The sequence below is a fragment of the Branchiostoma floridae genome, chromosome 5, assembly GCF_000003815.2.
Source record: "Branchiostoma floridae strain S238N-H82 chromosome 5, Bfl_VNyyK, whole genome shotgun sequence".
NCBI lineage: Eukaryota > Metazoa > Chordata > Leptocardii > Amphioxiformes > Branchiostomatidae > Branchiostoma > Branchiostoma floridae.
This window is the reverse complement of record NC_049983.1, coordinates 21,737,375-21,749,560: the sequence shown is the minus strand read 5'-3', so window position 1 is coordinate 21,749,560 and position 12,186 is coordinate 21,737,375. Positions and strand designations below refer to the sequence as shown.

At 42.4% G+C, this 12,186-nt stretch overlaps 3 protein-coding genes across 3 annotated transcripts; 1 reads left to right on the top strand and 2 right to left on the bottom strand.

Moving 5' to 3' along the window:
• Positions 1-2,300: 2,300 nt before the first annotated feature.
• Positions 2,301-5,327, top strand: LOC118415261. The gene is made up of 2 exons (XM_035819715.1): positions 2,301-2,402; positions 2,694-5,327. The coding sequence occupies exon 2, from the start codon at positions 3,161-3,163 to the stop codon at positions 5,279-5,281; it is 2,121 nt and encodes a 706-aa protein (XP_035675608.1). The 5' UTR covers positions 2,301-2,402; positions 2,694-3,160; the 3' UTR covers positions 5,282-5,327.
• A 1,073-nt stretch (positions 5,328-6,400) lies between these two features.
• On the bottom strand, positions 6,401-7,641 carry LOC118416816. The gene is made up of 2 exons (XM_035822078.1): positions 7,355-7,641; positions 6,401-6,740 (listed from the first exon to the last, which is right to left on the bottom strand). The coding sequence occupies exons 1-2, from the start codon at positions 7,596-7,598 to the stop codon at positions 6,607-6,609; spliced, it is 378 nt and encodes a 125-aa protein (XP_035677971.1). The 5' UTR covers positions 7,599-7,641; the 3' UTR covers positions 6,401-6,606.
• Positions 7,642-8,214: 573 nt separating this feature from the next.
• Positions 8,215-9,808, bottom strand: LOC118416261 (zinc metalloproteinase nas-4-like). Its single transcript, XM_035821348.1, has 5 exons — positions 9,773-9,808; positions 9,400-9,481; positions 8,973-9,090; positions 8,620-8,795; positions 8,215-8,441 (listed from the first exon to the last, which is right to left on the bottom strand). Exons 1-5 carry the CDS (start codon positions 9,806-9,808, stop codon positions 8,215-8,217), a joined length of 639 nt encoding a protein of 212 aa, XP_035677241.1.
• Between the last annotated feature and the right edge of the window lie 2,378 nt (positions 9,809-12,186).

Sequence of the window (12,186 nt, the reverse complement as noted above, 5' to 3'; positions counted from 1 at the left end):
GACTGGCCAGTCAGGCTAGTTATCAATTTTTGAATGAAGACCTTTATTGTACATTTTTGCCCAGCCGAGCTTAGTACGATGGCACAACAAGACAAAACAAACGTTACATATAGATTCTAGCTATAACGTTACCCCGTGATTTTATCTCTTTGTGGGCGGCGCACCGACATCACTCTTGAGTCATTGTGTAAACATCGCTGTGCTTGTGTGTCGTTCCCCTTGATCTGCAGAGTATTTATAGTGCAAGCACTGTTCTTGGTCAGTAGAGGTGCTTTCCGAAGTTACCTGATCTTTTGTAAAAGTAGTTAAGGAGGTTGAAAAGAGAATTTTCTCAGGTTACAGCTCGTCGGCCCCGCATTCAATGTGAGAGTTGGCACGTACATGTCGTCTGCGGGGAAGTTGTCACACACTGGCCATAGACATTTTTGTGTGTGTAGAACTGGACATGAGCAGTCGAAGGCAGGGTAAGGCAGATCTTTACTTCTGTGTGCATTCTGTGTACGAAGGAGAGATACATACACAGTGTGCTGTCCGGACTGTGACTTCAGAGGAACTGACGGACCCCGAAGCGTGACTATTTTGCTAGTCAGGTGTAAACAATCCTGGAGACTTCCTCTTTTAGTGCTGCCAGTCGCAGTCTGGGACGCCAGTTCTACCCGAAGACTCTTCCGACAGGTGAAAGCCTGAAAGGTAAGTTCGGCAGTAAGGCGGCTATCCTTAAGTTTTATCAAAACCGAGGGCAAAGACCTGACAAAACTGAAAACTTTGAGGTGCAGCGTTTTAGACTGTATGTTCTTCTAGTACGCAACAACAACAACAACGTCATTTCTTGAAGGTGGGGGAGGGGGGATGTACACAGTGCTACTGTTTGTTTTATGGCGACTGAAGGTTGCGACGCTGCTGCACTCTCCGGCCTACATACGCAGAATTCGGATTCAACTCTGCATGGGAGAGTGCACTGCTGTTGCCTTATGTATTTATCTAAGAGAAAGGCAAAGTAAAAAAAAATTCCGTACAGAAAATACATACTAGACAAAATCACAAGGCAACGCGCATTTTATAGTTCCATTATTGATGATTTATGTTCATGATCGAAAATTTGAACCAGGGTAGTATAAGAAGGACTCAGGACGAAGTTGCTAAAATAGTGCTTAGCCTTCTTCATTGGGTAATGCTATTGCTAAAATGTTCTTCGTTTTGTTGGTCTTTAATTCCCTAGCAACCGGGAAACTTTCTTTGAGTCTTTGACTCTAATTTCGTCTCTACTAGCCTTTGACCTACGATGCCTTTCTTCCTTTCAACTGTAATGTAGCATGCCATGTATTGTGATGCAGTGTAGCAAAGCCGGCCGCTTTCAGCATCATTAGACCCGTCACGTCGCCTGAATGATAAATGGCTTCTTCTCGTTGCTCTGTAGTTCACCAAGCTATGTGGTTACGGGCCAGGTATACGGACGGTAGCCGCAGAACATTTGGCCCGTACCGACCGGTACTGGACCTCTGTGAGGATTCATGTGACGGAGAAACACCTGATCACCGTGATGAAGGTAGGTAGATGAAAGCCTAATGAAACATTGTATCTAACATTTTCCCCTGATATATAACACATCTCTAATTTAGCCTTACATCTAAAAAGAATACATAGGCCCTTTCTTTGGGTCAAAGGCCCAGAATAGCATGATTTTTTTTACTTGTTCAGTAGCTTCACTATACATTTTGAATTGACCATGTTGTCGTATGGCAAGCATGTCTCTAGGTCGCTCATGATTGACATTTTCATCCCAGACGCGACAAGCCTCGTAGGGGACAGCAACCCTTTCACGTCTTCATCCACTTCACATCAAACGGCTCCTGACGTCACCAACGAGAGATGGTGCGTATCGTGGCTTGAAATACCAAGCGAAAATGGGTCATTCATGTCATAATCATACATCTTTCTTATAAGTGTGCATTGTTGCCCGATCATTGATGCATTGCTTTCGTATTTCATTAGCCTTTGCCAATTACGAGAATTAATTGTTTAATATTGGTGACAAAATACAGAACGATTCTGACAGTTTATGTGTTACTTTATTTAGTACCACGGATGATTATGGTTGTTGATAGTAATGTTGATAGAATGTTATGCTCACTTCATATTCTGTTGTTTTACTCCCATTTTCATCTCACTTGAATTGTGTAATTATATAAACACTGCACTACTAAACAGACTAATCCCACAAGAAAGGCAGTGTTATACAACAACAGAATTTTTTTACAGTTTACCTGTAAATCACTTCTCAAAATTTGTCGACAGCACATTCAGCGGACACCTACAGGAAGGCTGTAGGGCCCTACAGACAGGGGACCTGGACAAGGCAGAGGAACACTTTGCAGCTGCGCTCAAGTTGGTCCATGTGAAAGGTGAGATATTTATAGTACACTGGTCAAAAGATGCTTAGATGTCAACAACAGTGTAACGTTTAGGTCAACAGTAAAACAAGGTGTATTTTGTACTTGGCTTTAGAAGTATAGCATTTATCAGCATTTACCGATGCGTTTCTGTTGTCAAAAAGTATATTTCATCATATGATACAACAACACAACAATTTAGGAGTTGATATAATAAAAAAAGAACGCGTGAAAACTAGCTAACATAGAAATGTGACAATACAAAATTCTAATTTCATTAGCTGCTACACTTATTTCATACAGACTCAAATGCAGAAGAACACTTGAAAGAAGCAGAACCTCTGAATAAGCTGAGCGATGTGTACCTCAGGAGAGGCATTCTGTCGGAAGACGGAGGAGACTTCACCAAGGCTGCAGCACTCTGTAACGCAGCACTGGTCAGAGCAAGGGAAGAAGACAGAGAGAGGATCAAACGTAAAATCCGAAACGTTACTCGTTTATTTTGTAGACACGTGCTGGGTACCGAACAAACAGTGGACATCGGTACAGTTGAGAAACACAAGCTCCAGCTGAAAGAAATTCGGGAGCATGTGTAAGAAGAGATCAACAGAATCAGACAAGAGGTAGATCCTTACAGCCTTGATGATGACGACCCGAACATTACAGAAGTGGAGAAGAAAAGGGCGGAAGCAATTAAAGAATTGCTTGAGAAAATTGTTCATAAACGAAGAACGGTCATAGCTGGTCTTGTAGATGAATGCATTGAGGTAATGGGCCCCCCTCCCTGTAAGTACGCTATGATAGGTTTGGGTTCACAGGCCACGGGGTTAGCAACCCCGTACTCGGATCTGGAATTTGCCATTTTGGTAGATAAGGAAACAGATGATAATGTCAAGTATTTCCAAAACCTCACCCACTATCTGCACCTCAAAGTGATAGATTTTGGAGAGACTATTCTCCCGGCCATGGCGATTAAGTCACTAAATGATTTTGACGCAGATAATAAGCTGCATAACTGGTTCTACGACTCTGTAACACCGCGCGGATTTGCGTTTGATGGGGCAATGCCCCATGCCTGCAAGACCCCGTTAGGCAGAGGTAAAACATTACATCTTATCCGCACACCAAGAAACATGATTAATATACTGAAAGACGGCGCCACTCTACCTCTGAAGAAAGGCTATCATCTTGCAAGTATTCCGGGAAATGTTTCTTTGATTACTGGAGAACAGGACTTGGTTGATGAATATTCTGCTCTATGGGATCATCAATTCAAGGAAGACAGGATTCCTCAGCTCGAGCACATCACCAGAAATATATTGAAATGTGCACTGATGTTTACAACGCAGGCTCCAACCGCCATGTTGCTAGATGTTAAGAAAGAAATTTATCGATTTTCAAGCCTTGCGGTGTTTTGCTGGGCTCTACTTTGCAACATACAACCGGCAACAGTCTGGGAGACAATTCAGAACATGCACATAAAAGGAGTCATCAACAGTGATAACGCACATCACCTGATGGTGCTGGTCAGCATCTCAGCAGAACTGAGGTTGTGTACGTACATGAACAATCGTGGTCAGGTGGAAAACATGTCAGCCCTGTCCTCCGTATCGAGGGATACAGATGCCGATAACACTGTAAGGAAAGTGTTTTACTTTTCCAATACAAAACAGCTCATAAGATACTACTACACAGCTATACCATTACAGCGATTTATCTCACAACTTGCTGACAGTGAGTCAGAAAAACGGGTGGGCATCCTTCATGAGAAAACTTCGCAGATAGAAGCAGAAGTATACGAAAGTCTGTGCGATTATAAGAAATGGAAGACATGCACAGAACGGGCACTACAGAAGGAGTTGGATAAACATGGCAAGAACACAGCCCATCCCGACATTGCCAAGTTACTAGATGACTTGGGTGCCGCCTGTTTACACATTGATGACTGCGATATGCTACATAAGGCCATCAGCTATCAAGAAAAGTCACTACAGATGAAGCGGACACTATATGGGGAAACCATTACACATCCTGACATTGCCAGTTCTCTCCGCAATCTGAGTATTACCTGGGCACAACTGACAGATCAAAAAAAGGCCGAAAGCTATCTGGAGCAGGCACTGCAGATGGTCCTGGGTGATAGTGAAAGCCCGTTCCGTCCTGATGTCGTAGGGTCACTTCAAAGTGTGCGTTTCTTCTGTTTGGATGATCACAAAGAAACCATAAACCATGACAACTTACAGGCGATGCAGACCGACTGTATGGGCATTGCCAGCCAATTTCACACTTTGGGTGCCATCTACGCCTCCCTTGGTGAACACAAAAAGGCCCTTCCCTATTATGAGTGGTCATTGCGAATGATACAGGGCATCTATGGCAACAGCGCGGTACATCCTAATATTGCTGCAACACTAACCAACATGGGCTACGTCTGCATAAAGCTTGGTGATGAAAAGAAGGCCGTAGGCTATCTCGAACAGTCACTTCAGATGATGCTTAGCATATATGGCGAAAACAGTGCTCATTCTGACATTGCCAAGTTGCTTAAACACTTGGGATACGCCTATTACATCCGCGGTGATCATAAAAAGGCCATCAGCTATTTCGAACAGTCGCTGAAGTTAAAGCTGGTCATTCACAAGGAGACGACTACACCTATTGAAATTGCTGAAATATTTCTCAGTTTGGGTTCTTGCTGTATCAAACTTGGTGATTACGGAGGTGCCAGTAGCTACTTTGTACAGGCACTGTATTCCCAAATATCATGGAGAGAAGTAGGAAAACTGTGTTATGATCTGCTTCCTTATTTACTTCTGTATGTGGAGACATTTTACCACTTAGATAAATGCCTGAGCCTGTCAGACAGCATGGATCACGCCTTCATTCCATAACTAAGTGTTGTAGAATTTGATAGGTGAAAGGAGAAGATATACACTCCACCAAACCCCACTATGTCTACATGTCAATTTCAATTTATCATTACCTTTTTGGCCTACCTCTATCATTACCAAACCGTTCAACTCCAGTAAACATATACAAAATGTAATTGGAGAAGAGTGAGCGATGAAAACCATGTATACGCTAGTCAGATGCAATCATTATAACTTTATTGCTCAACAAGTAAGTGTATATGTGATACAAATGTATGACAATTCATACAACTGTTCTACTCAACACAAGACTGTGTAGTACAGGGTGAAGCTGTATACGTTCAGTCATTGGGAGAATTTCTGATGCCAATGATATTTGTTATGTAACGTTACCATTCAGTGATCATAATGTATCGAAGTCAGCATGTAGAAATTTTAAAATTTCATTAGTATATTCATGTTGTCCAATTGCAATTTCATATCACAGTTCTAGTAGTTCAAATGGCAATAACATAATAAAAACAAACTTATACAGTTTGACTTTTTGCTTCATATCATTCATACAAATGTCAGATGTTAGAATACATTGTGCCATTGTATTTGTATTCATGTCGACATCAATTCTGTGCGTCAGCCTTTAGGCCTGGGTCACAATCCCAGGCCGGGGCCCGGCCGGGATGTTTTAAGAAACGAAAAATCAAACTATATACCTAGAAAAATACACAAATTATGCCCTTGAATCTCATTTTGACATTTTGTGTATTTTGATGTTCTTATATCATTTTTTTTCGCTCCCGATAGCTGCCCGGCCGGGCCCCTTTTTAAAAAAATGTGACCCAGGCCTTACCAGCTTGAGCTACCTATAGGCTGACCCAATGTAGTGAGTTGTTTTCAACATACAAATAAACATAATTGGTGTGATTATTGATGCGTGTAGGCTAACTGTTATGGTCTAAAATCTACCATTATTTGTTATAAGATATTGTATCGTTGTATCACAATGAAATTGTATGTTTATGGACTTGAATACAATGATTCCTTCTGAGAATGTGTGCTTGCATGTTGATTCAGCACAACAGTGGTTGTGCTGCCCCTACGGCTGATTAAAAAGACTGATGATGATGATAATGTCGAGGGAGAACGAGAGAGATAAGTTTATACCGACTTGTAAGCAAACTGCAACAAAAGAGAAACTCATTTTAAACTTCAGTTTTTTTTTCAGTCACGTCACAACATTCGATTAAAGTACCTGCAACAAAATAACAACCAAACAAAGCAACAATCACTGGTGAACCCCCATCATGGCCTTAACTATCCTTCGCCATGTCATGGCCGATAGTGCTGTGTTACGCAGGTGATACAGCCCCGCTTTTCTTGCAAAGACAGATCGTAACTGGCACTACCACCAACAGGCAGACACCGGCCAGCACCCCGATGACGATTCCGGCAATGGCGCCGCCACTGAGCCCCCCACTCACACCTAATAACAATATGAGCAATAACTTATATCATACTGTAAGTGTGGTGTCTCGTGTTGGTCATGTGGGTACGAAAAGAACAATAGAAGTTAAACAGTAACATTGCTTTTCGCTTGTTCTTTGGGGGGTTTCGAGGGCTGTCTAAGTATCCATACGAATTTTACGCAATACAGGCGATCCGCAACAAGGAACATGACCCAATTTCATAAAACTCATATGAAATCCGTAAAACCCTGTAGTCTAATCATTTGATCCCAATAGCTGACTTCGTTGCGAATGATGACCTTGGTGCCTATTGTGTTGATACTTTAAATTATGACATGTGAAAAATTTGATAAACATTATAAAGATACAGACCGTTGAAAGAGAAGCCCAAGAAAACAGTACGTTTGCATCAGCTGACTACATACCCAACAAATATTGTGGCACTGGGTACAATAAACTTATCAGTGCAATTTGTCTGAATTGGCAGCCTCAGGATTTGTATATCCTCTTTCGTCAATTCATAAATAACCTGTATATCTCAGTTATGACCTAATCTTAAATTTTGAGTTACAGAAGGTCACAAATGAATAAGCAGGACATCAAGGTGGAAAAGGCAATACAATGTACTTACAAGTGACTCGGACAAGGCTGTTTGGCCGAAAACTGTTTGTGCCGTCGACCAGATACCAGGTCCCAGAGATGTCTTCAGCGTAATTGCTGGTGTCGTCCACGTACATGTATACATAATCATTCCTCAAGCGAGTACTGACATACCAACTATCACCCGATTGGTAGTAGAACAGGTAGTAATCATATGAGGACTTGTACACCGGCCGACCACTGCGAGTCTCTCCCGTCATGGTGTAGGTCGTCATCAGGGATTGAACGTAGTTCCGGTTCGACCCAGATATACGGACTGTCTGACATCCTGATGGCACAAATATGACATACAATGAATGACTGAATGACTGACTGAATGAATGAATTCATAATTAATTAATCTTACTAGCTGTTTGTAATCATGGCGATACGTCAGTCGTAATGGTTGAACTCATTTTGCGAAGGTATAGAATTGTAAAATCATATTCATGAATTAAATGATGCATTTCCTTTCTATTTTAATAGTATTAAGGTATAAAGAATACCTTTGCAGGGCCCGACGCAGGTTTGTCTTTGCACGCTTTGCCCCGTACAGCCGCTCGGGTCAGAGCAGAACCGCCGGCGGGTCTTGGTGCAGGAACGTACGTCACACGGGCTCCACTCGGTCCATTCACCCCAGCCAACAGGCATGTCTGGACAGATAGACGCAACACTCACTTATTCCCTCACTCAAGTCCACATGTTTCATACAATACCACAAAAAAATGAAAGCGCCTCTATGTCCAGATGATATCATGATACATATTCAAAGCCTACGACACTTATATGTGGGGTTTCGAAGATTTAGTCTGTCTCTTTCTTTTTGTCTAAAATTTCCCTCCGAAGGCATTTCTACTTACTGCAGCTGTACAGCCTGTTCAGTTTGACCACGTCTTTGTTGCTAAAGCCTGACAGTTGGCCAAACTGAGATGGAGCGCCGCTGACCCTAGCCACCATGGTCGGACTTCCGTCGGAGCTGTAGGTCGTGGCGCTGTAGTGCATCACGGAATAGTAGTCATAACTCACACCCAACCCCGACACGTCAATCTCCGAGTACCTGTAGAAGTTGTCCTCTTCACCTGCCAGACGTCAGTGACATTAACATACGATGACGCGTTGCGAAGTGGCACGCGCAACGAATATGAACTTCCAGTCGAAAATGATAAATGTCGTTTTACATCTGGTTTATTATATAAGAAAAGAAAGCTTAGTAATAAGAAATGCTGTTTCCTGGCGTTAACGATGGCTGAAGCTTACCTTCCCGAATGTTCTGCCACTTGATGATGACCCAGTCGTCCCTGTCGAAGCGGGACTGCTCGTGCCAGAAGCCGACGGCGTGCATGAGCTCGTGGATGGCGACGCCCTTTTGGACGCACCTGTTACCGAGGGACAGGTCCTGCCGGCCACCCCGCTGACCCACGGAAGACGAGCATCTGGAACAGGCATTAAACATTATACACTCTGGTCTGTATATGCTAGCAGGTACCTATGTAGCAGAATGGTGGTACACGAATCCAATGATAACTATGCCCAAACACTGTAACTTATAGATCATAATGAAATATACGGACTAAACATTCTCAGATGGGGAGATAAAGATGGATTCTTACCCTTCCCCCTTGTGGATGTAGATGTAGTTTCTCTCAGTAGTCCTCTGGACGAACCTGATGCAAGTGCGGGCATGGTACTCATACATAGCCTGCCGGATCGTATTCTGTTCCGAAGTCGCTAGGGAAAATGTTACATTCTAAAATATTTATACAAGAAAAACAAGTCATCAGTGTTGACCATCGTGGAGATGATCATACATGTATCAATATTTCAACGCTGCTTCAAGAAAAAGAGGAGGCATGGGGTTATTACCCACTAGAAAACATAATAAATCTGCGTTATGTCAGATTTGATTATCGCAAACAACAACATTGCACATATTCTGTAGATAGTAATTTACAGGGTTACAAATACAGCAAAGTTCTACACGATGCCAACAGCGCACTATGATATACTTGAATCAGTTTCTCTCCTGAAATGTCTTACAAAAGTCTCCAAACTTGAATGTGTAAGGGATGACCCTGGTCGTCCAGAGCTTCGATACATCACGTATCCCGTTCCTACTGGTCTGTGTAAGAACAAATAGGAGAAAATGTGATATGCAGATTCTCGAAGTAGAAAAGCGAGACATTTTCGTACTTTGGTTACTGAGCTGACACATCATAATTCCTCACTGATGACTAATAGTTTATGCAATATTTTACAACCGGTTTATGCTAAATCAAATTTCGTATAGATGGCCTCGGTACATACATTACCTTAACACATGTCCACCTGTATGGTATTACAGGAGTATCAAGGTAGATCTTTTAAGATCTTTTAAGTTTAAACAACTTTAGTATAAAGATATGTGGCTTACCATGGTTTGCTTGATGTCACCCTCAAACAAGTTCATGCCTGAAAAAAAACTTTTGTTTTTACAACGTCCAGGACTTCGTCTTCGGTAACAAAAAAATTCCATACCATCACCTGGAAGACACATGTATATATGTACTGATTTCCGTAAAATTGCGTTGTTAACAAATCGACCGTAACCGGGTAACCTTACGTTAACCATGTTAAGATTAAAAAACTTGACCGTTACATGAAAAAGACAAATATTGATCAAGCTTGTAATCGTCTCTCAGCTGCATGCTACTTGACTGATAAACACTAGAGCGCGGGTAGACAAAGGTGAAAGCGTTTAACGTTATGTAGTTTATTGACGAAAACTTTGAAGGAAAAGCTCACCTCTGTTGGCTCTTAGGATCATATCCATCGCATTTTCCTCTGCAAAACAATTATGTGAAAAACAACGTTGTTAAAGATATAAAATTTTCTTCCATTACTGCAGATTTACCTTTTTCTTGTGAAATGTTGGCATTTTGGAACTGAACATTACTGGTAAGGGTTCTGGCTATTTCGTTTTGCGAAAAAAACAAGGTGTTTAGCCATGTTTTGGTTTCCTGGGCAGTATAGAATATGTGGAACCCGCGGCGGCAGATTTAGAACGTCATGTTCGAAACGAGTATTCTCCAAGCAGAGGTTGAGTCGCGGAGATAGTAGAAGTCGGGATTTTTATACCGGCTCGCTCCTCTCAGATGTGGCGGATGCGCCTTCATCCGGCGGGGCAATAAAAGTATTTGGTTATGGATGTTTTATGCTTCGCAGGGCGGGGTACTAACACGGATTTCGAAAGGACAGCTCCGCCCTGGTGCGTTTTGTGGCAGAAGTCTGAGAGGAGCGAGACGGTAAAAATCCCGACTACTACTTATCTTCGCGACTCAATTCCTGCTTGGAGAATACGAAACGAGATCAACGACCGCGGCTACGAAACACTGGGGTGTCCGCCCGTCAAATAATGGCTTCATCTTGCTTTGCACGGCCTGAACTGAGACGGAAGCCGTCTTCTGAATGATTTGTGGCATCCATTTTGCCGAGAAGTAATAAAAGATCAAGAAATTCACAGTCCTTTTACTTTAATTTGCCGAATGTCAGCACACTATGCATATGTTGATCTCATTAATTATGTTCACCTTTAGGGAAGGGAGAATGAAATCGCGCGCCGGCAGAATGAAATTCAATCTAACTAGCAATGGAGCGCCATAAGTTCTGGTGCGTGACAAAGCATGCCAAGTTAGGGCACCTCCCGTTACCAACTAACAAAAAAATCGCACAAATTCACAGAAATAGCTGGTTAGTGTAATCGGTCCCGCAGATACCAAGAACTCTCACGCCAGAAATTGATATGGCTACCCATGTACACCGCACGTGATCCTCACAGTACGCAGCACATCTTCGCTATGATTCTTGTCACAGTCAACCTGTGTAAATTCGTTCATGTTTTAAACGGCTCAATTATTTTGTTCAGATCCGCAATCATATTTAATGAATTTCTTTTTTTAGCAAACAATTTTGATTTACGTTTGATGCACGTAGTTTGTTTATGCCCCAAGTATCAATACGTGCCGCCCGGCACACTTCAAACCCGTCCGCCTGTCAATCATGCAAACTTCAAGGGGTTAGGCTTCGATCTGCCACACCCTTTTAACGTTGATTTATGCTGAACTTGTGTTGTGAACGCCACGAATTTATTCAACACTCCTAACGTGTACACAGCTGTGTGTAAATTAAATGTAATTTACCCTGCTTCCGTTCCCGTGCTCCATGGGGACCAACGTACGCAGCGCTGCGGTAACTTACATCATGAACAACAAGGTGAACGGAATGACTATGGCACGCCAAATGGGGTCAAAAGTCGCGCGGAGGATAAAATCGTGCGCGAGAGAGATAAAACCGTGGAGAGAGAAGAAATATCGTGCGAGAGAGAAAATAAAACCAGAGAGAGAGGAAATATCGTGCGAGAAAGGAAATAAAGTGCGAGAGAGGAAATAAAGTTGACAGGGAGGAAATAAACTGCGAGAGAGGAAATAAAACTATAAAGATAGGAAATAAAGGGGTAGAGGTAGGAAATAACGTGCGAGAGAGGAAATAAAACTATAGAGATAGGAAATACCGTGAGGGAGAGGAAATAAAGGTGGAGGGATAGGAAATACCGTGCGAGAGAGAAAATAAAGGTGGAGAGATAGGAAATACCGTGCGGAAGAGAAATTGAACCATGGATAGAGATAAAAAATATCGTGCGGGAGAGGAAATAAAGATGGAGAGATAGGAAATACCGTGCGGGGGGGGGGAATAATAAAAACCATATATAGATAGGAAATACCGTGCGTGAGGGGAAATAAAGGTGGAGAGATAGGAAATACCGTGCGGGAAAGAAAATAAAGGTGGAGA